A 27,762-nucleotide genomic window follows, 5' to 3' on the forward strand; every position below is an offset into this window, starting at 1 on the left:
GTTAATCAATCCGAGGTGGTCGAAATTTCCTACACCCTGCCTTACGATACCTCTCATCATAGCCTGAATTCCATTAGGACGTTGAATCCCACAAAACCAAACCAACCTATCTGCCTTACTTCTTATGTGGGAAGATTAATAGAGACGATGGCATGACAGGCTGTCTGAGTTTCTAGAAAGCAAATATGTTTTTGAAGCCACGACGTTCGGGTTCAGCCCACACAAGTCCGCACAGGATGATCTGCTTCACCTAGACCGGAAATTCTTAAGTCGATCGAATATCCCCTCAGTGAAAGGTACTACTCGCTTGAGATTTGAAAGGGGCCTTCGACAAAGTCACCAACGAAATTACTCTAACGCATATTTCCCAAACAGATTGCGGCCAAAACACCTTTAACAATAATACGCAATTTCTCACTGACCGACAATCATACATCCGGATTCAGGACCCCGACCACGGCCCATACGAACTAGGCACGCGAGGGACCCCGCAAGGAGCGGCCGTCTCGCCACTCCTATTTAATATAGCTGTGATGAAACTTCCCGCTCAGCTGGCGATGGCCGACAGTGTCCAGCACGAGCTGTGTGGCTACATCACCATCTTGGTTAAACACGACTTGGTAGGAGAAATGGAGGCCAACCTACAGCAAGCGGCGGTCATTGTAGACAACTACGCCCGTCGTTTTGGCCTGAAATGCTCCCCGTCCAAGTCGGTGTTTGTGCACATATGACCTTCATCAACGCGCACCACCAAAATTGACCTCACCCTTACAGTGTACCCATACCGGAACACGACGAGATCCGAGCACTGGGCCTCGTTATTCACAATGATCGTAGAGCTGAAACAACAGTGGCCAAATTGCGTAAGAGGGGGGACCAAGTGGGCCGCATGCACCGGGTTTCAAAGAAGCGCGGGGGGTTACGATATAAAGACGCCTTGCGGCTAGCACATGCATTTGTAACCAGTGGAGTCTTATACTCGGCTCCATACCTTCGCCGGATCGAATTTGTCGAGAATGCATTAAAAGTAATTCTCCGTAGAATAAAGAAGCATGCCATTTACCTCCCGGGCAACACTTCCAACGAGCGCCTACTTGACTTAGGGATGGAGAACACCTTTAATGAACTGCGACAGACACATTGATGAACCAATACAAGAGAATATCTAATACTCTGTCGGGTCGCCGTCCCGGCTAAACATCCACCACTCAATACATTCGGAAGAGCACGTCCATATCTCTACATAGTGGAGATATGCTTTCCCCGTACGACCTCTTCAGGCCAACATGACACTAGAGGGCCATAGTTGCAGACGTCTCGCGCCGGCGGAAGCCTTGGCTTGCCACTACAAGCAAAAAGGCAAAAACATGGAGTCTCCTACGTGGATGCCTCAGGCCGCACCATTGGGGTTGGTACACGGCCACAGTCGTTCATCATTATACTATAATAAATGGACTCACTTTTCGTGCACACAACATAACACACGCGGAAGAGGTTACATCGCGCTAGCCGCCGCAAAATCGGCACTCCCGGGTCGTCTTGACCGACTCGAGGGGTGCCTGCAGCAATATCGTGCAAGGGTACATATCGTACTTCGCCAGCAAAATATAAAAAAACGGCGATTATTTCGGTGCACCCGCGCATGGAAACATTATCTGGACTCCGGATCACACTGGCCTCAAGGGAGACGAAACGGCAGAGGCCGACGCCCGCGCACTAGCCTCGTCTCCCACCGATGCCAACTCCAAACCCAATCCCTACACTTTCAAAAAAAAAAATTCTATCAATCCAGTCATGCAGTCTATCCTAAGCCCTGCAAGGGCATCACAAAGGCGGAGAAGTGCATTCACCTTCGCCTTTACACCAACACTATACTGTGACCGGTAGTATTAACCTACATTGACCCCGCTAACACATGGAAATTCCCGGACTGTGAAGAAAAGGACTCGGACATTTACATTCTCCGCATGATGTGAGAATGTCGGAAAACCCCCAATCTACACCCACCTCCCTACCCAACACTTTCCGAGAGGACTGAGAGGCGGCCCTGCTCGGATTCTCAGACCTAACGGCGCAACGACCCTTGATCGAGCGGGCTTGAGCCGCGGCCGATGCCAAAGGGCTCTCATAAGAGGGAGACCACCTGGTAATAGTAAGGGGCGGGCCCCTTAAGGACTGCTTCCGTGCCTTCCCTGTATATACATATATAAAAAAGAATAAATATTTTTCATCATCAGCATCAACTCTTCATTATATGCATCTGTCTTCTATACCAAAATGAATGCAAAGTATAAATACGAGATCTGCTAGAAAAGTGTCCGGCCATTGGCCGAATAAAACATGTGGTAAAGGAAGGCGCCCGTGTGCTGTGCGATGTCAGTGCACGTTAAAGACCCCGGGTGGTCGAAATTTTCAGTCATCCATTACGGCGTCTCTCGTGGCCTGAGTTCCTTTGGGACGTTAAACCCCACAAACCAAACCGAACCTAACTGGAGCGTTGGAGACTTAATCACTCTCAAAGAAGTCTCCTTGGGGCTCCACGCACTTCTCCCAGCGGTGCTGCCATTGTTGGAAGCATTCCGAGAAGGCCTCTTTCGGAATGGAGTTTAGCTCAGCTGTTGCTGCAGCCATAATGTCCTCTTTTGTTTGAAATCGCGCTATAGCCTGCTAATTTTGGGAAGCAGCCAGAAGTCTCAGGGGGCGATATCACGCGAGTAAGGAGCCTGTTGAAACACAGTAGTTTGGTTTCTGGCGAAAAAAGTCTAAACTATGTGCGAGGAATGTGTGGGAGCATTGTCGTGATGGATGAGCAAATTTCGTGTTGGCCACAAGTCCGGGATCTTGCGCCGCACAGCACCACGTAGACGACGGAGGACAGCCCTCTAGTACTTTGTAGCGATCGTTTTACCCTGTGGAGCGTACTCGTGGTATACTGCACCGCGTCAGTAATGAAAACAGTCAGCATCACTTTCACGTTGATGCGCACTTCGCAGGCCCTCTTCAGTCTTCATCGTGTTCATGAAGTCGAGGTCACTGTTTGAGGAATCTAGCATCTGCTGCGAGACTTGAACACGATGTTACCTTTGCTCCACTGTGCGCGGCTTCGGTACGAATTTCTCCGCAACTCTCTTCATGGCCAAATCTTTGGTGATACTGGAATATGCAGAAAAGTGCTGATGCCCATCTCTGCCACAATTTCTCGGAGAGTCACACAATAGTCCAACATCACCACAGTGATCACTTCGGCAATGACCTGGTCATGTCGGCATGTTGATGGCCGACCGGAGTGTGGCTCGCTCTTCACCGTAGTGCTGCCGTCTTTAAACCGGGTGTACGACATCCTAATCTGTATGCCGCGACATCGAAAGCTGTCTGAATCTTCTGAATAAATTTTACTTCGATATCGCTCAGGTTCAGACGAAATTTGATGTAGTAGCACTGTTCCAGTGGCTCCGCCATTTCCCTTGCAATAAACAACTGACGAGAGCACTGCACGCTACTTCTCTCAAATTCTGCACCCAAGCGACTGAAGCTATCGGCAGGGGGGAAAACATTTGCGCATGCGCATGAAGGTTCAACATCAGCTCATGCAAGCGCGCTTGTTTTATATGCATCACGTGTTCGCAAAAATAAGTTCGGATACTCTTCTAAATGATCTAAAAGATATCTTCTAAAAGATATTTTGGCGACATACGTTTGCCATTTTGACATCGGCAAAAAATATTGGCCGTTCTTTATGTAGGGGTGAAGGAATGTATACATTTCCTGTATATCTTCTGTACAGTGTCCTGCAACTTGTTCGTACCCCTTTCGAAAAATTATCCCGCCTTAACCAGAGGCTAATTTGCACTGAAACTGCGTGCAAAGCTTGTGCGTTGTTGTCCCCGTCTTTACGAGGTAAGTGTGACCATGGTTCTTACTTCGTTCGGCCGCGCATGATAAGAAACCAGAACTGTCTGCGCTGAGACTGAGGAGCGAAAAACACCAGCGCAGAGTTTCCAGCAAAAGGCAGCTGTGGCGTCATCTAGCGTCGCTAGAATAAAGCGCTGGGGTTCAAAACCGCCGAGGCAATCGTGGCTCGTTCTGTAATGGTGCTAAATAGCGCCACCGCTGCTTTTCGGGGGAAAATTGGCGTTTGCGTCTTGTGTTCCTCAGTATCGTCGCAGACGGTTCTGGTTTGCCGTCATGCGCGGCCATACCAAGTATGCGCCATGGTCATACTTAAAGAATGGGACAACAACGCTTAAGCTTTCTGTGCAGTTTCAGCGCAAATGAGCCTTCAGTTAAAGTGGGAGAGTTTTATGCTAAGCATATTACTTGAGCTAAGCCTCAGCTCCTCGAGCGCGGCGGTGTCGCCACCATTGACCTTCCATGACCTACCACATGATGCGTGACGTCACGACAGAGGAGAGACCAGGCTGCATCTCGCGCCGTCGAGCGCGGCGTCGCCAACAAGGAGAACCACATGATGCGTGACGTCACGACAGAGGAGAGACCGGGCTGCATCTCGCGCCGTCGAGCGCGGCGTCGCTACCAAGGAGTACCATGTGATGCGTGACGTCAGAGCAGAGGAGAGATGGGCCGCCGGCTCGCGCGGTCGAGCGCGGCGTCGCTACCAATGCGCTTCCCACTTCTACAGTTAGGTGCGCTGTAGTGAACATTGTGAGTCAACCTAAAAAGCTTTGACTCACAATGGAGGAAAAGAACTAGGAAACTAACTACTAAGTATGCTAGTAACAAGGACGGAGAGATAAAGAGCATTAAGTAACAGGTGAAAAACACAGAAGCTAAAAATTGGATAAATTCGACGGAAAAGAAACAGAGTGTGGAATTATACCGAAAGTGTAAAATGCAGATCAGGAAGGAAGATTTCTTTGATAACTCAAGAGGCAGTGCCCTACTTTTTGAAGCTAGATCAGGGTGCCTTAGAACACGCAGCTATAAAAAGAAATTTAACAATGGAGATGACGCATGTGCTGTATGTGGAAACTCCAGTGAAACAATTGACCATATTATACTCGAATGTAATGGTATCCATCCGGAAGTAGGTGCAGGCGCAATCACTGTTCCTGAAGCTCTGAGGTTTAGAGATAACAGTGGCCGGGTGAATAAACCGGCGGTGGAAACTGGCAAAAAACGACTGGAAGATTGGTGGCTTAAAAGCAGAGTAGTGACATAATGTTAGTAATGTAGGAACAAAATTTAATACATAGAATGATGGTTTAGTTAACCATTCTAAATCAATATATAAGATATAGGGAGAAAAATGAGCATGATAGCCACTGCTACCACCCCATTTCAAAGGGGACGCTCCTATATTCCATCCATCCATCCATGCCGGAGCGGCGGTATATAAGGGGGGTGCGTCTGCTTCTGCTAGGCACACACGGGGTTGCGATGCCTCCTGAAGACAGGGCTGCCCGTTGGAATGAGAAGCGAAAGCTGCGACGTGCTACAGAGACCAATGAAGAGCGTGAAGAACGTCTAGCCAAGCGGCGTGCTCAATATGCGGCTCGACGACAACGTTCTACAACAACTGAAGAACAAAGCGAGATACTCGTCAGCAATGCTTCCATTAGTGCGGCCAGTGAGTCTGACAATACTTCTACCAGTTCGGAACGCGCCCGGGAAACTTCTGAAGAGCGACGGCAGCGACTTGACTATTCGTCGAATCGGTGAGGTACTGGGTAGTGTCAACCATCGAAACCGTGTAGGGAGACAAACAATTCCCTTACGAGAGTACCCTTCACAAAATCTTCCGATATTGCTTGCCCCGCCGTTCGGGGCAAGCAACTCCATGTTTTCCGGGTCGTGTCGTATGATATGCCTACCCGGTGCTTGCAATACCGTTCGTTGAAGTGAGGTAGCGTTACGCCGCAATAAATGCTTGAATTATTGTCTCCGTCCAAAATACGATGAAGCTTGAGGTACGTTTCGGAGTCACTATCGAGATGAACCAGGGGTAACTTGTACATTGCAGCCAAGCTGTAAATAGCCGGGTTGTCTGCGTAACACCTCCACCGTTCGTCGGTCATCTTCAGTTTGAACCAATTGTGCATCTGTGTATCGGGTATGTCATTGGTAGCGGTATCGTTTGCAGGCAGTTTCATCTTTCTTCTCATAATGGCATTCTTATAGTGAGGCACGCGCTCGTCTGCACTACCTGTCGTTTCCTCGTCTAGGTAACAAAACAAATTGCGTGATTCGGTTTTGAACAGTTTTCTTAAGGACCGCTTTATGGGCTTCGGTGGTGTAATTGAATGACCACCGTGGCGGTGATATGACTCGAAGGGTATACATGACGTGACCTCACAACCATGCTTAGTGATGGCGAAACGACCGTTGCTGCATGTCAAGCCAGCTAGACATGGGTAGTTTACGGGGAGGCTTTCCCATATGACCGTGTTGTTGCCGAAAAATTCATAATCCTTGATCCCATCAGCACGTCGATGTTCTAAGAGCTTTTGGTACGCGTACATATTCGCTTAGTGGTAATCGATCAACGTTGGCCCGGGGTTCGTCATGTTCGTTGTGTGTCGGTAACACAGTTATACTACCGTATTTTCGAGATGAACAAGTCATGCTATTGCCGAGTTTAACCAAGGAAAAACGTGTATTTCCGAGTTTAACCAAGGAAAAACCGTGCATTTCTAAGCCTAGCCCCCAATATGCTTCGCATCTGACTAGGCTTAACCTTAGCTAAGCCTCAGCATTTTTCAACATGTGGACGATAAAGTTGCAGAACATCGTTGATAATATGCAAAATTGGTTCACTGGAAGGGAAACGTGCAGTGTCGGCCACGCTTGTTTCTGGGGGCATCTGAACCGCGGCGTTAGGGATAGGAGGAAGGTGGGAGTGAATGTGGAAAGATAAACATCGGGGCCGTAATGGAGCTCTACGGAGTAATTTCGACCACCTGAGGATCTCTAACATGCAATGACATCGCACAGCATCCTGATGCCTTTTCGTTTCGCCTCCATCTAAACGCAACTACCTATTTCGAACCCGAGTACATCAGTAAGTATTCGCGCATCTTAATCACTGCGCCACAGCGGCAGGGCATAAACATATATGAAGAGGTGTCCGTGTTGACTCAAGGAAATGATATATCTAGTGGAAAACGAAATAATGATTCAAGAATCCCCGTTATAATGTCCATTAAGTGTTTTATACAAAAACTTTTAGAACGTGAAATACGATTGTTGTTAACTAATTAAATTAAATCATCGCGGCTTAGTAATCTGCTTGCATGTACTCTGCAGACGGTGTACATTTATGAAACGCCCCTTGTTTGTATAGCCCCGAGTGGCTCGGAAGATTGGAGCCATTAGTGACCCTAAGAGAATTTTAGCATGACGACGCCACAACCGACCTGGCTGATTGTTGCATTAATGAATGCTCATTGTGCCCTGTAAGTGGTTTTGTGTATTGTGCCGAAGTCAGGCAATAAAGAAAGAAAAAATCCGGGGTGGCGCAGTTGTTATGGCGCTCGACTACTGTTCCCAAGGACGCGGGATCAAATCCCGGCCTGAGCCGCCGCTTTTCGATGGAGGCGAAAAGCAAGGCGCCCGTGTCCTGTGTGATGTCAATGCACGTTAAAGAACCCCAGGTGGTGTAAATTTGCGGAGTCCTCCGCTACAGCGTCTCCCATGGCCTGAGTTGCTTTGGGACGTTAAACCCCACAAACCGCAAACCGCCTTGTTTGTTTACTTTTAATAATATTTTGTATATAAGTCTCAATGGCAGCATGATGCAATGCTGAAATCACGATGGACTTGAATGCAAGTAGATTAACTCTAGGAATTGAAAGATTAAAGGCCCTGGAAAGAGAAATTCGATTAGCATTAGCTGTTCCATATTCTGTATCTTCATTCCTGTTAACAATATTCATATTTCAAAGCCCTAGTTCCTTTTCTGGGACATCTTCCTTAGCTTGTTTGGTTGTAAGAGTAGTGGACTTCAAAAGCTACTTTCCACGAATTCATAAAATTTCAGGCATGTGCAAAGATCTCTTTCTCCACCAAACGATCACTTTCTCGAATGCATTATTTCTAACTGTTTGGTGAAAAGCAATTTTATGTTCAGAATGACGGATCAGTCATCATCATACAATATATAGTTAACAAGAATGTCTTGAACGATATTGCATAAAATAGAAAACACTGGTTCACGCTGAGTCCCAAATGGAGGCCGTAGTCCCAAGGAAATGCATTAGTGTGTTTGTTATTGAATATAATGAATTGATGGCGATCGTGAATAGAGCCATATATTTTTCTATAATGTGAACCCACTTCAGCAAATTATCGAATTAGAACAAATCATTTTTGGATTGCGAAAAACATTGCCGAATGCTTTTGAGAAATTGATGCAAATAGCACCTGTTATTTATCGTTACAAGAACCGGGCTTTAGAAGCTGTATAATCTGAGAGCAAGATAACGAATGGCATTCAAGGACACCTGATTGTACTCCAAGCGACAGCAAGCGTTGCAGCTGGCGACAAGAGATACACGGATGAAATTTAATTCCCTAAAATCAGTATACATCATTTTGTCCAACCAGTATTCTCAAAAGTCGTTTGAAGCTTCTCAAGCATAAGTGGCCACATTTAGCACATGAAACAATTAACTACAGGGCTCCGGCAGGCGCATTTGTCCTGCACTTGGCATAGATAGGCTGCTGTCAATAACGAGACTACATGTAAGAACCCCTACAGGAGGCAAGCCCTGAACCTGGATTCGCCTATAAAGCTCTTATAAATTAATGCAACATTTAGTACCCATGTGAGGAAGCAGAACAGATTCCAGAGAACGTCAACTTCACATCCAGAATATACACTTAATTATTCACGTGAAGGCACTGTCCAGCTGCCTGCATACACTAAAACGAAAACTTTTTACCTTTGCGACTACTCAAGGAACCTGTAGAAGCGCCCGCACCCGAAGCGTCAACGGTTCCTTTTTCGATTAAACCTGAGCCGTAAATTTTACCCTAGTCGTGTTTGGTCATTCGAATGTTCAGGATTCGAAAGAATCCTCTTTTATTTACATGACGCAACCTTGAAAATACAGTAATTAAATTCTTATTTTACCGCCAGGTGCGCAGTCCTCGTGAGACCTACAACCTCAGCGTAGCACGCCTCCTGAAGAATGAGTTCTTCATGACGTTCGTGACTCTAGCGACCATGCTCTTTGTCCTCATCGCCGTCTTCTTCCTTGTCCGCATTTCACCACTACAAGACAAGAAGGGCTTCTGCATCACCGATGACTGCCTCTCACATGAAAGCTTACTCGAAGAGACGCGAGACTTAAAGGTCGACCCCTGCCATGACTTCAGTGCCCACGTCTGCTTCAACTGGGCACCACCAAAAGACAGGAAAGATATAAGGGATTTTGACAAATCCGCCATGCACGACATGCTGTACTCGTGGCTCTTCAACATCAAGAAATACATCCTGGAAGGATCCAAGTCTTTTCCCGTCCTCAATAAGCCATTGGCCATGTTTGAATCTTGTATGAGCAATTCCTCAACGTACGGCAGCGACTTGAAAAGTTTCCGGCAGTTTCTAAACACTATCAACCTACTGTGGCCGAATCCACCTGAACAAGACATTGACGCTCTTCGAGTAATCCTCAGCCTTGCTTACAATTGGCAGGCTGCCTTCTGGTTCGAGCTGCGAGTCTTTACTATTTGGAAGGGTGCGTTTAGAAGCAGGCGAAACATCGTGCTAACGCCTGCTCCTCTCATCGACCGCTACCGCCTCCAGCACCTCGCTGTGATTAGGGACGGAGAAGACGCCTACTTCAGGTACTGGATGGACTTTTACAAAGCTCTTTTTGGCGACATCACAAACGCCACCAAGGAAAGGGCGCTTAAGGCAGCCCACATCGAGGGCGACATTCTAGAGACACTACAAAAGGCGGTGCAAGCATCGTCCGGAGCGGCCATGTTCCCCTTAGGCGAACTTGAAGTGTACACGACTGGCATAGACTCCTCACGATGGCTGAACGAGCTGCAGCACGCTACCGCCTTAAACCCGAAGCTTATTCAGCTGGACGTCTTTACTACTACCAATGTGCTCTTCCTCGTAACAGTGGGCGACCTGTTCGCGAAATACACCAACAATGAAATACTGGATTTTTTGGGATGGCAATTCGCTCAACACTATGGACCAGTGTCTGACAGCGCTCTCCTGGTGGCGCGTTACGGTGATCTTAGGACAGCCAGACGCTTACGACCTGCTTTCTGCGGGTACCATATTGAGGTGCCCTACAAGGTGCTCCTCATAACAGCGCAATACGTCAGGCATCTAACGAAGACAGACAAGGAACTGGTCGACGCCGGCTTCAGCCGCCTTGTGTCGACAGCTGTACGCTTAGTTAACGACTCGACTTGGCTGGACTCGGAGAGCGTAGCTTTGGCAGTCGATAAACTTCGGTCTGCAAGTATGCGGATGTGGCCTCCCGCCGTATTCCTGAATAAAACTAACCTCGAGGAATTATTTCGAGCGTTTCCAGAGAAAGAAGAGTCATTTGGTGCATACTTTATAAAATCGCGCAAGAGCATACAAAAAATACGCAGAACGGTGGAATACGACACAGTGCTTGAAATGCCACAAAACTACGCATTGCCTTATTTCGAGTACGACTATTTAGGCAACGCCATTGGTGTCGCCATCGCTGCTTTAGGCCGCCCACTGTTCTATAGCAAAGGCACTCTGGCCATGTTCTACGGAGGATTCGGCTTCCACCTTGCCTTAGAACTAGTCAAGGCGATGGATCAAGTGGGAACCCAGTGGCACCCGGACGGGCGATTAGTTAGATCTTTCCTCAGTGCCAACTCCCATTCTGTCTTCCAAGAAAAGGTCAAATGCTTCAACAGCACCGAATTAAGGGGCAGTGACAGTGTGTTTCCCGAGATACCAGCGCTGCAGATCGCCTACTCTGCTTTTCTGGACGCAAGCAGAGAAGCTTGGACCACACCTCAGATAAGCGCCGACCTGACGGAAGAGAAAGTTTTTTTCTTAACTATTTGCCACATGACGTGCACCCCGAAAGACGTCAAGAAGCTGTTCGCTGCTGACTGCAACAAAATCGTGCGGCACTCTTCGGCTTTTGCAAAAGCATTCAGATGCCCTGAAGGGTCCATGATGAATCCTAGAAATAAGTGCAGTTTTTTTGACTGATATTATTTTGTTTGTGTGTGAAATTTTGAAGCTGGACTACTTCACTGTGAACTATATATTGTGTGCATCCAAGAAACGTTGGCAGCATGTAATTTTCCATCCGTTTTTCATTCTGTATCGTTTGTTTGCGTATAATGCGCATAAGTGAGGACTTTAAGGAATATATACATATATATTCGCTCGCATTTATTGGGTGCGATGATTTAATTTTACATGTATTCTCACTATTTTCTTACGCCTCAGGTTCTGGTATAAAGTAGCACCTGAGACGGTTTCGCATTACTCCCGGCAAAGCACAACTGTGTCAACTGAAACAATTACTGCTTGAACATGTAAACAGAGACAGTTACCGAATTTGCATGTCTGGTCTCCCGGCATGGCCTAGTGACCTTATTTTTGTCGTGCAACTGCATAAGTTCTCGAAAAATAGATTTTAGTGTCCTTGGTTCAGTTCTTACGACCAAGGTCAAATGCAATTCCTTGTCATAAATCCCGATGCTTTCTTCAGTGTACTTTTGGAACTGTTAGCTTGCCCGTTTTGACGGCACTCCAGTTACAGACTACAATGTTACCGCTGTGCTTAAAAGTGGAGACGCACAAAGCGTTTCCCTTTTTCTGTTTATCATTGCTTTTTCATCTCGTGAGACTTTCAAGTGACACTATGCCTGCTAAACAATTCATTTATTGGGTTTTCTTGTCTATTAAAGTAGATGTGTGTTTTCATACTAGCTAAGCAACGATCTAGTCATGTTATCTCCTTATATTATTAATAATTTATTGTATTCATTAGCGAGACTTGACTTTATGCGCGAGAACATTTAGATCTCTCGGTTTGCTTTCACCTCACAACTTTGGGCACTGAATTACTTATATAAATAAATTGGCTCGTGAGTCAAGTACATGAATATTTGTCGCGGAATAATTTTCACCTTTTTTTTTATCTGTGGCTCCTGAAGGCACGTTTCTCATGGTTGAAAAGAAATAAATTAAAAAGTGTAGAAAGCAAGTACTGTCAAGTAACTGAAGTATTGCAAGCTATTTTTTAATAGATATTAATTGCCTCATGGCATCAGTAGGGTATGAGATGGTGAATGAATAAATGAATGGAAAAAGGTTGGCTTTTATGAAGTGCAGAAGTGAGCTATGATGAGGTCCCTGCGTCAAAATGACGTATGAGGCCGATTAGTTGCTGAGAGGCCAGCTATGCTCGGGTGCCGATTCATGTTGGTTTGAGCGCTGGGCAGTCTCACAGCAATTGGCAGATGTCGCCTTCAACATCTTCGATTTTACAGATCGGGCACCATGGGCGGGGATATAAGTGTTGGGAGTATGACCACGTCCTTGTGACAGCTGGTGTGAGGGCAACACTCACCCGGATCTTCCTGAGCGCAACCTCCTCTGCACGGGTGAGACCATGGAGAAGGGATATCGCACACGGAGAGATAAGTGCACGTGTGCGGCGCCGGAGGTGTTCCTTTCTTGACAAAAGGAGGGTAGCGTCGTCCACTTCAAGGAGCAGTGGGATTGTTGCGACTTGGTTCACGAGGCGGGTTGCTAAATCACCTTGACTTTGAGAAGGCAGCAGATCCCGTGGGACCCAATCAATACTTACTGACTGTGGGATGCGCGCCGCAAGCTGGTGGATGTCTTTGCAAATTTTAGGGCAGCAGCGTACACGTCGGAGCAGACGTAGTTCTTGAAGTGCGTCAGTGCGGATGACAACGTGAGCTGTAGGTAGCATGGTTATGGAAGTCACGGAACAGATTGTGCCTCCTGAACTGCCACGAGCTCAGCGCAGAAAGATGTAACTGGTTCCGAAAGCTGAAACGTAGTGGTCTGAGTAGTGGTCTAGGTCTCCGTGGACAGTAGATTGCTGTTTTGGCATCACAGCCTTGCAGGCTTCCATCCACGTACACTGCTATGAAATCTTGAGGCAGGTGAGTATCTTGCTCTTCAAATTTCTGGCGAAGCAACGGTGCCGCGTTGGCAGACGTTGGTCTGCGGATATCAGTTGGCTTGTTGTCTCCTAACTGTACAAATTTCCAGGGAGGGAGAACTGGCGCAGGTGGCTGAAGAATAATGTGTGACGTTGCATACTCCCTAAGTGCTTGCGTGGAATGTGACAAAGTGGCCTTGAGACTGCGAGCATCACGGCGCTGCTGCACCAGTTCATCAATGGTGTTGAGCTGCGCATTCTGTAACGCTACGACCGGTGTGAGTCGTGGAAGGCATGTTATGGTCCTCATAGCTTCTCAGTTTGCGGCTTCAAGGAGATCCCATTGTGCTCTTGTAAGATGCTGGAACTGGGCTTGATAAATAATACGTGGCTGCAGCATCGCCCTCACCAACGGGCATGACACAGACGAGCCAGCGCCACCAGGTTTAAGAGAAATCTAATCAAATCCATAGTGTGAACAGCTTGCTTTTTGCCTGAGAAAGCCAAGCAGTCTCTGATCCTGATTGGTGAATCGTTAAGCCCAGAATTTTTGCACTCGGACACTCCGGTGCCTGATAGAAAGAGACGAATTAGATTTGCAGTAAGTTTACGGCGTCCCCAGTGGTTAGCGACACCGTGTATGTAGTTTTACACACTGAAAGCTGAAGGCCAGTGGAAGAAGCGTAATCAGAGGTAATATCTAAAGCTGATTGAAGAGCAGCTTCGTGAGTAAGCAGGTCTTGGTGAGTGCTCTATACCGTGATGTCATCAGCGAATTGCGAAAACTTTATTTCAGGGATGTCATGTAAGCGCCATGCCAGTGGGATGAAAGCAATATTGAACAATTTCGGTGACAATACTGATCCATGGGGCACGCCACGTGGCGAAACGAACGAACAAACTCCGTCACCACTGAGGCGTATTGCAAATGTTCTCCCGTCCAAAAATGATGCGACAAAACTACGTACTCTCAAAGCGATGTGGAGCAAGTCAATGGCGTTCAGGATTGCAGCATGACTAATGGTGTATGCTTTTCAAAATCCATTGCCAATATGGTACGCACATTGCCGCTGCGGGTAGATGAGAGTACTGCTGATGCCAAGACCGCCAACCCGTCCACTGTACCTATGTTTGCACGAAATCCAATTTGAGCGGGATGATAAACACCGTGCTGTTCTAGCCACCACGAAAGTCGTGTAGCCAGCATTTTCTCTGCAAGCTTGCACAGCGTTGATGTTAATGAGAGTGGTCGCAAGTTAGAGAGGTCTGTTGGGGGCTTTCCTGGTTTGGGGATAGGGATCACCACAGCGGATTTCCAGCTCTCAGGTACGACACCATGCAGCCATACATTGTTTATAGTGTCTAGTAGTTGAGGGAGTGCAACGGCATTCAGGTTCTTGTAAACCTCATACTGAATTTTGTCTGGGCCGGGCGCTGTTTTTCGTTTCGCCTCATCAATTGCACCCAGTAGCTCAGGCTTAGAAACGAGATTCGCAATTCCACCTGCGTCAGCAGCAATGGTATTGTGTATGCATCTGCAGGGATACTTGCCAAATTAGAATAACTGCTGAAGGAGGCAATGTATGATACTTTGGGAAAAACATTCGTGTTGCTTCTCTGGCGAAATCATCCGGTGACAAATTAGCTACAAAGCATGGTGTTGCTGCTGCGTCAGCAGAATGGCGACGATGTTCCATTCACGAAACATTCGCCAGAGTGAGGCGTTCGAGGATTTAGCGGAAATCTGTTCGCACCATGCATGCCACTGGCGTCGCCAGAGATCGCGTTCATATCTCCGAGCTCCGAGCGTTAGCAGTAAGATAATGCAGTCGTGTACGTGCTTGCGTCGAAGTAGGGTGTCGCCTTCCAACCAGTTCGGCTTGACGGCGGGCAGCCCAGAAGTTAGGCAGGCCGATATCTGGTGCCGCTCGACCAGCATCAATCCAGGTAGTAGTCGTACAGCTATTTAATTCACTTGGTATTCGCTCAACAAGGATTGACTCCGAATCTGAAGGCAGACTATCGAGTCGTGAGTGAAAGTTGTCCCAGTTGATCACAGAAAATTTGCGGCGTAAAGGGCGGAGACGTGAGGGATGGAGACTGATGATGATAGGGTGGTGATCACTTCCTCAGCTGTCTGGCTCTATGTGCCACGAGGAAGTTCCCGCGCCCGACCACCATGCCAAGTTCGGAGCACAGGCAGCATTACGTCTTTGACGAACAGGTCGCGTTGCTGTCCCAGGATAATTGAGCAATACAAACAGGGCATCAATGAAGGCGTCCCGCACAGGCCTACTACGAGGGCTTGCAGTGGGATACCCCCAATCCGGATCAGGGGCGTTTAAGTCGCCTTCGACTAAAATCGGGCACCCGGGGCATTGCCGACGGACACCGAATAACCAGCCAAGATTAATACGAGAAGGGGCGCCTCCAGCTGGTCTAACGTAATATGAAACAATCACAACGGTTCCTTTCGGAAATTTCACAGCAACTGCTACAACCTCTCGATATGAAGTGCACCAGGTTTCGACAGAAAGGCGTACATGAGGAAACCGCGTATCAACATATACCGCCGCCATTACCGGTGGAGCAAGAGTCTGCACGCGAAGGTCGGTCATCGAAGGAGACACGTTGCTAATGAAGCCCGGAATTGTTGTTAAGGCGTTTGTTTCCTGTCGTAACATAGCCCATACCCGGACCTTGTTAATTCGTAGTTGGGTCTTGAGCTCGCCCACTTTCGTGGAAATGCCTCTACAGTTCCACTGTAGCCCACCAGGATGACTGGTATTCGCCATTTTCGGGTACTAGTCCAAGCATTGCAGTATCACGGACGTCAGGTTGGACAACTGGTTGACCATATAGCGGAGCAACGATGCTGCAGAGTTATCCGTGGGCATTGTGGTACACTTGGTAGCGGCAGGAAATGGCACAGTAGCGGGGGAAGAAGACGACGGTGCTACCCTATTGATAGAACTGGCTGTTAATTCCGCAGTTCGTCGACGTCGAGCAAACTTTTCGCGGTGTTGTTGGAGCTTGGAGAACTCCTCTAAGAGACGAGTGATTTGCTCGTCTACTGCAGCCATATCGTCCTCTGGCAGTTCAGTGCGTTTCTGTATTGTTGTCGATGGCGTTCATTGAGCACCGTATCGCTAGACTTCGTCTTAGTTGGAGGTGCATTCGAAACGGGCTCAGGAAGCTCTGGCCACTCTTCGCACATCCCACTGGAGAGCAGCGAAGCGATTGGATGTCTGTAATGGTACCATGTCTTGTATTGGCCAATGCTTATAGTTTTCCGAAGACGAGCCTTCGGTGTTGCCTTTTGCTTTGTCGGACAACTTGGAGGTGTAATCTCGTGGTCGTCCGATTTGCAGAGGCCGCATCGGTACGTAACTTTTCCTTGAGACGTACCTTCATCGGCATTAGCGAAAGGACAAGATTTGCTCATGTGCAAAGCTCGGAAACAGTTGTAACAGTAAACCACACTCGATTTATATTGCCGAGGTCTTAAAATGCAGCCGTAGTAGTACAGACAGGCTGGAAATGTCTGAGGGCCTTGCAAGGCAACCATGCAAAAACGCCCTTTTCCCATATGTCGTGTCTGAATGACGAGGTGCGTGGGGCAGTACAGCTCCCGTTGAAGTGTGGCTTCATCCTTGTTTATGTCGACGTTGTGAACGACGCAACGCTGCAAGTCGGAGCCTTCAACTAGATATACCTGGGCAGGCACTGAGATATCGCTTGTGATTGAAATACAACTAATCGTTTGCATACGTTCCACCGCTGCGAGTGTCGGAAGCCACAGCGCTGTAGTGCTTGACTTCTTTCTTGCCTTGAAGCCCCGAAAACCTCTGGTTTCGAGACAAGCGTCCAAGTTAGCCTGGAGAACCCTATCCGGTATATCCGTCAGGCGTTTGTTAGCTACAGATTTAATGGTCACTTTATAAGATGTCGATCCTGGTGTGGGCGCAACCTGGCTCTCGATTGTTAAACAAGAGCGCTTTCCTTGACAGGCATCACTTGCCGAAGACGAATTCGGTTGATGGTCTTCCGAAGGACGTTTGTGAGAGGTACGGGGGCTTGTTGACACGGATGATGGTGCGGATAAGTCTATTGGAGAGCACGTCTCATCCTGTCGCACCGTTGGATGCCCATCTCGTCGTGTTGACTGGATGGTCATTGTCGTGCTCCGCCAAGGGGACAGGTCACTTACGGGCTGTTGGGCATTTTGGGAAGGCGGGATCGGCATTGTTGCTGATGAACCGGGAGCACCAAACTGGACTTGGGGCCGAGGTTCAGGTTGAGATGTCGAATTCGGGGCAGATGTTGCCGTGAGGCCTCTGCTGGAGGCCTCAGAATCTGACGGCGAGAGGACGTTTGAACCTTCCTCGGAAGGCGCGGATACACTTCTCTGGAGAGAGGACACATATTTACCTAGGTGGCGAGTTTTTTCAGAGGAGCGATGCGTAGCCATCTTAGCTGGAACACACTCATGCTCAAGGCTGCATGGACCTGTCTATACTGCACTGATTTGGCCGGGCGCTGAAAAACATCTATGCGGACCTCACGAATAGCAAAGTAACTTCAAAGATGTGTAGTCTTTAGGCTGGGGGACCCCCAAACCCGTATACAAACCGACTTCACGGACACAATAGGTTTGAATAGCCATCTCATATTAAATGGTCTGCAGTTAACATGATGCCCCTCCTGTCATTTCTTGAACACGTCTTGACGAGCTAGTTTTGACCATTCCTATAGTCGTTTGTGAGTTGTTTGTTAAGGAAGGTAGCTCTATACCCTCATGTTGCAGCTACATACATTGGTTTAAAGTTGATGGGGTTTAATGTCCCAAAGCGAATCAGGCTATACAGATACCATAGTGGAGGTCTCTGGAATTTTAAACCACCTGGGGTTCTTTAACGTACACCGACATCGCACAGTACACGAACACCTTGCGCCACATTCGAACCGCCGAAGCCGGAATTTGATGCCGCATTCTTGGCATTGTAGTCGAACGCCCTAACCACCGCGCGCGGCAGTCCAGCGGGGCACAAGCCACTTATATGTTGCAGTGCAACAATGGAGCTATGATGACATACAACGCCAGGACAAAGTTGCAAATGATGAGCCTTAAACAAATCTCTGACCTATGGCTTCACTGATTACGGAACTTTCTCTGTGGTCTATCGGCCATATTTTTCTCTAAGTGTATCTAATGGTTGCTGCATCCTAGTGCTTTCGCTAGGTACATATGTATGAACCTCTGCAATACGTGAATTCAGCGAACTGCAGCCACACGCTCATTAAAAACGCAATTTGGAGAGGCTGTAGAAATGGTCTTATAAAGGGCTATAGTAAAGCTCACTATGATGGCTTCAGGAACGGATTGGAGGGACAACGACCAGAGATATAGGCGATTTTAGGCCGGTGAAGCTTAGCCACTGGCTTATACAATTGGCCTTGTAGGCGAGTTGGTGGGCTTGACGAACTGAGAACCTAGTCAAGTTCAAAATTGATTATCGTTATCTGCAATTTTACTTAAATTACATTCAAGAAGTCATCTATTCCAGTTAACAAAACAGAAATCAAAGGCAAGCTGCAAGATGCATTTACCAAAAATACGTCAGATTTTAACAAAGCAAAGTTACAATGTGCACCCCATTTGTCCCACAAAACAAAGCTATTATGCTCATTAAGCATAAAAAGTACTGTACTATCATTTTACTTCTCGAAGGCATTTCTTAATTTCTTATAAAATTTAGGAAACATTTCACCCATCGGCCAGGCGGGAAAGCTCAGTGACTTATTAAAGAGTTAGACGCAGAAGTTGTTATAGTAATAAAATGGACCGAGCAACAGAGCAGCAACACCATTTCGAATCCCTGTGTGATCTGTAAAAAGCCTTAGCACCGTCTCAATTCCTTTTTACGGCGTCAAGAAAACGATCGCTACCAAAAGCCTTCTATATCAAGAGAGGATTTACGTGGCACTCTGAAGCTTCAACACGTTGCGACGTCGTTTCCACAAGCATAAAATATTTTATGTGTGCTAATATACTAATGCACTAGAGCGCTCGCATCACTTAAGTTATAAGAATAAGATGTGGGTAGTAAACAACCGGAATGGCAAAGACATGGTCGCGGAGAAACGAATGTGCATGTCAGAGGTCTGAAATTTCAAAAGAATCGCCCCCCCCCTCCTCCCTTATACAAGCTAAGAAATGAAAATACGTAATATATACATTACTTTTTTTTATGGTCACTTGTAAAGAGTATGAAGGCCATCAGTAAATATTGTCGCTGCGGGTTCTATGTTGAATTTAGCACAAAATGCAAACATTATAAGGTTTAACTGGAATAGCAAGTTTCAGCTCACATTGAGCACGTAGTATCAGCTATGAGAAGAGAGATTATAGCTTTGACATTGAGAGGCAGGGACAACGCAGAGTGGGTAAGAGAACAAATGCAAGTTTACATATCCTAGTCAAAATCACGAAATTTGCATGGGCCGGACGTGTAATACAATGATAAGACAACAGATTGTAACTGAAGGTAGCTTAAGATAGGTGGTTGGATCCCAGAGAACGCAAGCGTAACAGGGGACAGTAGAAAGTTTGATGGGCTGATGAGACGCTTGCTGGGAAAACGCGGACGCACTAATTTACTGCCAAACTCGTTGATGGCTGATGACGATGATGATGGTGATGCTGATAGCGATTTATTATTTCAGAGGGCATATTAAGAATACAAGACGAGGCAGCAGCATCACTGTAAGAGTACAGTCGGGTGCATCTCCAGAGCCCGATGAATGCACAGTTGAATAAAAGCGCGCATCAGCACTTATTCACTCACTTTTCAAAATGTAAAACTGCAAGCTTCCCTTAACTGCCTGTGACAAGTAATTAAACCTTCTAGTGATTGAGCTGTCTATTAATCAAGTTCCATGCACGTTGGTCATCGCCTTCAGCCGCACTCGTTGCGGCCGATTCCATCTTGGCTCGCTTCGGCGCTTGATAAGCTTCTCAGCAACGGGCTAGCCTGGCTTCTCGTTGTTCAATGCCTCGGTGGTCTGTCAGGGACTGCTTCAGTCTCGGTCTTTAGCGGGATGGCATATGCGTATGGCTTATTTCATTGTCATCATCAGCCAGACTACACCCACTGCAGGCGAAGGCCTCTCCCATTTTATTCCAATTAACCCAGTCCTGTGCTAGCTGCATCCAGTTACCTCCTGCACATTTCTTAATCTTATCCCGCACCAAATTGTCTGCCGCCCCCTGCTAAGCTTACCTTCCCTTGGAATCCAAATTGTCACCCTTAGAGGCCATCGGTTATCCTCTCTTCGAACTACATGTCCTGCCCATGCCCATTTTTTCTTCCTAATTTCGACTAGAATATCGGATACTTAATTTCTCTGACCCACTCTGCACGCTTCTTATCAGTTAACGTTACACCTGCCATTTTCCTTTCCATGGCCCTGTGCAGTTCTCAACTTAAGTAGAACCCTTTTCGTTAACCACCATGTTTCAGCCCCATTGGTCAGTGCTGGTAGGATGCAACTTTTATACACTTTGCTGTTAAGTGATACCGTTACGCTGCTTGTCATAATGTTTTAGTACCTTCCAAATGCGCTCCATCCTAATCGTAATAACCTAGTTGTTTTCCTGCTGTGGCGCAGATCTGCAGTCACCACCTGTCCTAATTAGACATATTCACCTACCACTCGAAATGCTTCGCTACCTGTTTTAAACTGCCGTTCCCTTCCCGGCTTGTTCAGCATTACTTTAGTCTTCTGTATAATAATCCTTAGGCCTACTTTGCTGCTTCTCCTGTCTAGATAATTTATCATTAGTTGCAGTCGGCCCCCTGAGTTACCTAACAAGGCAATGTCATCAGCGAGTCGCAGATTACTGAGATATTCTCCATCGACCCTGATGCCTAACTTCTCCCACTCAATGACATTGAATACACACTCTAAGCAGGCTGTACGTATCACCGGGGAGATCGTTTACCCTTGCCTAACACCTTTCTTAATTGGAATTTTATCAATTTCTTTATGCATAATTATGGTTACTGTGCTGCCCCTATAAATATCTTCCAATAATTTCACATATCGCTCACCATCACCCTCAAACGACCGCTTGATGGAGGCGCACTAGATTTGGCCTGCTGCGTCGCGCCGCTGCCAATGGGCAAGCATATCCTTGGGTAGTTTAAAGTGGCGCCCACTATTTCTGCTGAGAGCACCACGGTTCGGGAAGACGTCGACGCCGCGGTCGCCGGCTCAGAGCCCGCGGTTTGCTTCCTTCCTGGACGCGTTCGCCTCGTGTCTTCGTGGTCAACGCAAACTTTATTCTGTACATGTGTGCAAGCATGTTAACACCGAGGCGGGACGCGTTTGCTTTTTAAAGCGAAAGCCTATCAGGCTCATGGGGCGAAAATTTGTGTGCAGAAGCTATGCGTGGGATCTGTGCGTCGCATCTCTGGGCTGATGTGTCAATCGCAAAAAGCGGACGTGTGAGGAGGGAGATTACAAATAAAATGGATTGATGGTGATAGGTATTGAATAAAGGTTATAAATAGACATCGATAGAGATAATGACGTATGCTAATGAAAAATAATGGTGTTTAATAATGGTCAAAAATAACTTCTAATCACCGATATGTCCAACTACGACTACGAAAAAATAACTATGGCTACGAAATAACCATATGTCAAACTGCGAGTTGTAATAACCACAACTGATTGGAAATAAATAAACCCGCTAAGCTATGAGTGGTAATGGCTACAATTATTAGGCAGGCATGACTCGTCATGAATGCAAAACGACCAATATATCAAACGACAGCTTGATAGGATTACAACTGAGGCAAACGATGAGAGGCAAACGATAAGAGAAGGCTAAGCTTTCGCCATTATCCTCGTAAGAGACATCTAAGAGACCCTCTAATTTGTTGTGCTGTGCTCTGTTCAGGCAACGGCAGCTGCGAGGAGTGGAAATGCACTCGTTTCCTTTAAAATAAAAGCTGCGCTGATGTTACCAATTTAAGATGCTGAAACATATTGCCCTGCGAACTGCTGTTGAATTTTCTACCAAGGGCAGTAGATTGGGCTTGTTGATGATTGATTATACATTAACAGCGCAAACAACGTGATGGGAAGAAAGGAGAAGACGACACAACAGCGATAGTTGTGTCATGCTGTTTTCCTATGTTCTCATCAAGTTGTTTGCGCTGTTAGCCAATAGTTAACGTGGAGCTGGAAAGTATACCAGGATTTTAACGATGTTTTCTGAAGCAGATGAACACGTTGAGGAGGCACCAGAAGGTTTTCTTGAGGTGGCACCAGAAGCATCTCTCGCTCGTTATGTTGCGAGGACATGTCTGCAAAAGGTATGAAGGAATTTTTGTTTTAATAAGCGTACAATTTGCTCTAAATTTTGACGCTGCTCTAATTGACCCTGCAAGCAAAGAATCATGTACATACAATATTTGTTTATACTCTTGATACTGTTTCAGCCGACATGATAAAGTTAAAGGCCCCGTGCCACTGAAAACCAGCGCCCGCTTTGTCGGCGATAATTCGGATTATTACTTATCTGGCAATATGCACTTTTGGTGGTGATATTGTCAGAGACCTATGGCGCAGTGAGAAAATACGGCATGTTCAAGGCTGCAGAAGCTGCCAACTCAGAGAGAATAAGATGTAAGGATGAAATGGGAATTGAATGTGGGGCCCTTAGATCCCAGGTCAGGCACGCTGCTCCTATTGGGCACATATGCACGTTTGTACGGCTTCGCTAAAGAGAGGCTTGTCAGGTGCTATTTCATATAATGCGATGGTTTACAACTGTATTCTGATTACTATGCGAAAGTGGCGGCCATTAGGGCATGTGGTGAATGAGCGGGTAGCGAAGTACGGGTACGCTAACGAGGATCCACAATGGGAGGTAAGTAGCCATAGTTACGTTTATCACTACCAAGTTGTTGCTTTACGCGATATTTGGTAATGGTTTTCAGGTGAAATGTCAGTCGTGCAAGAGCCTGTTGCAGGACACCTGAGCCAACTGGACCAGTCACGATTTAATAAAAAAAACAAGGAAAATGGAGGCCTGTAGCACCCCGTAAAGGATTAAATTAATTTTTGCCAGCTTACGTCCACCTTTATTAACCTGCTAATAAAGTAACGCAGAACTCTGGGCAAGTTGGTGAACGTTCATGATGTAAACATAGCGCGAAAAACAAGCACAGAACGGGCGACGCAGACAAGCGCTAATGAAGTTTCAAGAGGTCCGACGAAGCAGCAAGTTGTCTAAACTTTTATTTCAGCATTGCTTCCTCGCCGCACACAGTGCCTACAACTAATCCGTTTATGCAGTTACCGTGCCCACGCTAAGGAGCTATGATAGATGCTTTTAAGTTAGTTGCTGCCCCCACTGATAGCGAACTGGACCAGAAATGTGAACTCAACATTAGAGTGACGGTTAAGGCTATGGCATAAACATCTCTCAAGGAAGGTTCTCCGTCTGTAAAGGTTAATTCTCTTCCTTCTTTGTGTGGCCATGCAATACGCGTACCTAGCTGCTCGCTAAAACTCGGCTGCAGTTGTGCTCAGAAGCGTTTCACAACTTCGCACTACTAAATCTGTTTTTCTAGCTTATGACAGTTGACGTCATTGTCTGTGCATGAAAATGTGCCTAATATTACATTCTTTGATCGCAATTAAGAATTAGTTCCACAACTGGAACACTCCATGAGCGTTCTGCCACTGAAAATTACAAAGCAGCAAAATTACATACGTTCGCTAACTGCAAAAAAAAAAGAATACAATTTGGAGGACGCTTAAGCTTCGCCTTTAAGAATGCATCGCGATTGCACAAGAGACACCGTAGTGCGCCCGGCACTGGTAGACGCAACCGCTTTCATTACACGTCTCTCAAGAGCGAGCTCATGTTCCGACGCTTCATGCCCTAGCGGTGACGTCATCGCCTCCCCTAGCGGCCTCTGCGAGAGAACCTTTCGGCTCCAGTTCGCGCGTATAAGCGTTTCTTCGCTTCCAATGCGGCTGAGGCTGGCACTGAGAAGAGAGGCTCTGTTTCGAATTCCTACATAGAGCAACTTGATATAATTATTTTTATTTATTAAGCTTTCCGGGACATAGAACCGCTGCCAGCCACTTTGCCGAAACGCGCGGGCCTCAAGTTTCAGTCGTAGTTTATCGGCAAAATCGTTGCTAAAATCGAGCCGGTCTGATGAAAATCTCGGAGGCCATGCCCTGTCTTTCTTATTCCGTGCGCCACATGCATGATGGCGCTACGTGCACGCCAAGCGAAGAGGAAGTACAGCGGAAAAGTAATTTGCCGCTCGCTTAACTGCTTGTTCTGCTGTTCTGTAATTTACACGCTCATAATTTTATTATACGCCACAATACATTTCTCTAAGGGACATTTCTGAGACAACACCGCAATCAATATACGCGCCTTTGTCCATTTCAAACCATATAGCTGGTGTGGCCGAGTGGTTAGCGTGCTCGTCTCGCATCTTGGAGGCCCACGTTCAATTCCTCAGGTCGGCGATTTTTCCTACTCGTTCTTATTTATTAATGCTTCTGGAATTTTTCGCTCACGGCCAACGCCGGACGATGCGGGACGACGGCCTCCGACGACGACACCGACTTTTCTGCGGCACGGGGCCCTTAACGTTACCGCGTTAAAAACGCTTTCGCCGCATATACATACATAGCCCCTTGAAGTAGACCGGCACTATGAATCGCGCGTACTTTGACCGGGCGTGCACAATGCGGGCAGCCAAGTATAGCATTCTGGCGTACAAAGTTAAACGCCTTCCTATTTCTTCCGTAACATTTTTCGGAGAATGAGACTGGAAAGGCTGGGTGTAAGTCACATTTTGACAGGTTGCTTACAGTAGGACCACAGCTGAGAACACCTTCATTCCTTCCCTTACGGCACGGTTTAGGTGTCCACATAGCAAGTGTGACAGATATCGCGCCTTTCCCTTTCTGTGAACCAATTATTGTTATTAATATTACACGCTGTATGCAGGAATGAGTAGATGGTATGAAAATGACAAGCACGGAATTCGCGACATAGTGATTTAAAGGGTTATGCACTAGGCTACCGTGGCCGCTGAGCAGCTTCGAATTGTTCTCAAGCGGGGGACATTTTCATATGACAAACGCCTTGACCCGAATGCTTCATCACGGCAAAGCGAGCACTCCAATATAGTGGCTTTGAACCACCGTCACGTTAAGTGCTTCGGTGTACACTTTAGTATACATCCTTGCCGAGCGAGCGCTAAGTGCTGACATGCTCACATTACATCTATACTACTTCGTGTTGCCGAATTGCGTGAAACGAAGCTCTTATATCCTTAAAATAACAGGCTCCTACCACGTCGCCGTCTCCCTCAAAGCGCAGCCAGGCGCAGCTCTCCGCGCCCAGCTCTCCACAAGCAGTGGCACCGCGATGGAGGCGACGGGAAGTAGGCGCCTTCCGCCGGCTTGATTATCTTGTCCATGTTAGTAAAGACATTTCCCGCCTTGTCCTTCAGTACATACATCTGATTTTTGAAAATCCTAAATTCTCTCTTACCGCTTTCAGTCTACGACCATTCTTTAGTGCATGCTCAATTTTTGACATGTTATACTTCCTTATGCACTTTGCGCCCATTGATTAGCTTTGATATCTCCGCCAGTTATATACCTTATGCTGGGTTGGAGGCTTCCATACTTTGGCGGTTTTTAATCAAATTCTTCGTCTCCTTAGGCCGTTTTTTGGTATCCTCTCTAATATTTCTACCGCCTACTTCTACCGTGCACTGAGTAATGATTTCTCTGAAATTATTACTCATTGATTCTAGGCTAAGGTCGGCTTTCTCGGTTAGCACAGAGTATCTATTCTACTCGGTATCTATTCGGTAAAGACGAAATTAGGCATAGGCAAAAACCATATGTATGTAATAGGGACAAGGCGGGCAACGTCATCACGAATATGGATAAGCTAGTCAAAGTAGCCGAGGAGTTCTATACAGATCTCTACAGTAGCCAAAGTAGTCAGGACCGTAATGAGATTGGCGGTAGGGAAAAAGTCAGACGTTCCACCAGTGACGAAGGACGACGTCAAGAAAGCATTAGAAACTATGAAAAGGGGGAAATCAGCTGGAGAGGATCAGATAACTACAGATTTGTTGAAGGGCGGGGGGGATATCCTGCTAGAAAAACTGGCCACCCTTTATACGCAGTGCCTGGTGTCATCGACGGTACCGGAACCATAGAAGAATCCAAACATTATCCTCATTGATAAGAAAGGGGACTCTAAGGACCTTAAAAATTACAGACCAATCAGCTTACTGTCTGTTACGTATAAGGTATTTACTAAGGTAATCGCTAATAGAATCAGGACAACCTTAGACTTCAATCAAGCAAAGGATTAAGCAGGGTTTCGGAAACGGTACTCTACTATCGATCATATCCATACCATCAATCAGGCGGTAGAAAAATGCTCGGAATATAACCAGCCCTTATACATAGCATTCATTGATTACGAAAAAGCATTTGACTCAGTTGAAACCTCGGCGGTGATGCAGGTATTGCGAAATCAGCACGTGAAAGTGCTGGAAGATATATATATATATAGTGGTTGCACAGCAACCATAGTTCTGCATAAAGAAAGTAACAAAATTCCCATAAAGAAAGGTGTTAGGCAAGGAGACACAAACTCCCCAGTACTATTCACAGCTTGCTTAGAGGAAGTATTCAGAGACTTGGAATGGGAGCAGTTAGGGATAAGGATAGATGGAGAATACCTCAGTAATCTGCGATTTGCTGATGACATTGCCTTGCTAAGCAACTCGGGGGATGAACTGCAAATAATGATTGATGACTTAGACAAGAAAAGTAGAAAGGTAGGCTTGAAAATCAATATGCAGAAGACTAAGGTAATGTTCAACAGCCTCGGGAAGGAACAGCAGTTTACATTAGGTAGCGAAGTACTGGATGTAGTAGGCGAATATGTATACTTAGGACAGGTAGTAACCGCTTATCCGGACCATGAAAAGGAAATAACAAGAAGAATAAGATTGGGATGGAGCGCATTTCGCAACCACTCACAGATTATGACTAGCAGCTTACCGGTATCGCTAAAGAGGAAAGTATACAACAGTTGCATCTTACCTGTACTCACCTATGGGGCTGAAACGTGGAGGCGAACCAAGAGAGTTCTACTTAAGTTGAGGACAACTGAGACGGCTATGGAACGAAAAATGGTAGGGGTAACATTTAGAGATAGGAAGCGTGCAGAGTGGGTCAGAGAAATAACTCAAGTTGCCGACATTCTAGTGGAAATTAAGAAGAAGAAATGGGCATGGGCAGGACATGCAGTGCGAAGAGAGGATAACCGATGGTCCCTTAGGGTAACAAACTGGATTCCAAGAGAAGGAAAGTGTAGCAGGGGGCGGCAGAAAGTTAGGGGGGTGGACGAGGTTATGAAGTTCGCGGGGGTCAAGTGGATGCAGCTAGCACAGAACCGGGTTAAGTGGAGAAATATGGGAGAGGCCTTCGCCCTGCAGTGGGTATAGTCAGACCGATGATGATGATGATGATCTATTCTACAGCAAGAGCCTGAATGCTT

General features: G+C 46.7%; 1 protein-coding gene across 1 annotated transcript; it reads left to right on the top strand.

The window, feature by feature from the left end:
* The first annotated feature begins 533 nt into the window (after positions 1-533).
* On the top strand, positions 534-11,331 carry LOC146209539 (neprilysin-1-like). The gene is made up of 2 exons (XM_084580421.1): positions 534-713; positions 9,098-11,331. Exons 1-2 carry the CDS (start codon positions 534-536, stop codon positions 11,183-11,185), a joined length of 2,268 nt encoding a protein of 755 aa, XP_084436547.1. The 3' UTR covers positions 11,186-11,331.
* Positions 11,332-27,762: the final 16,431 nt, after the last annotated feature.

This window comes from Amblyomma maculatum, chromosome 1, assembly GCF_055883805.1.
Source record: "Amblyomma maculatum isolate TAMU_Amacu chromosome 1, ASM5588380v1, whole genome shotgun sequence".
Lineage (NCBI taxonomy): Eukaryota > Metazoa > Arthropoda > Arachnida > Ixodida > Ixodidae > Amblyomma > Amblyomma maculatum.

What these genes read in the sequence shown, in the direction of transcription:
- LOC146209539 (XM_084580421.1), top strand. Translation starts at nt 534, where the DNA reads ATGAAACTTCCCGCTCAGCTGGCGATGGCCGACAGTGTCCAGCACGAG. An exon ending in AATGCTCCCCGTCCAAGTCG is followed by an intron (nt 714 to 9,097) that starts GTGTTTGTGCAC and finishes TTTTACCGCCAG; the next exon opens with GTGCGCAGTCCTCGTGAGAC.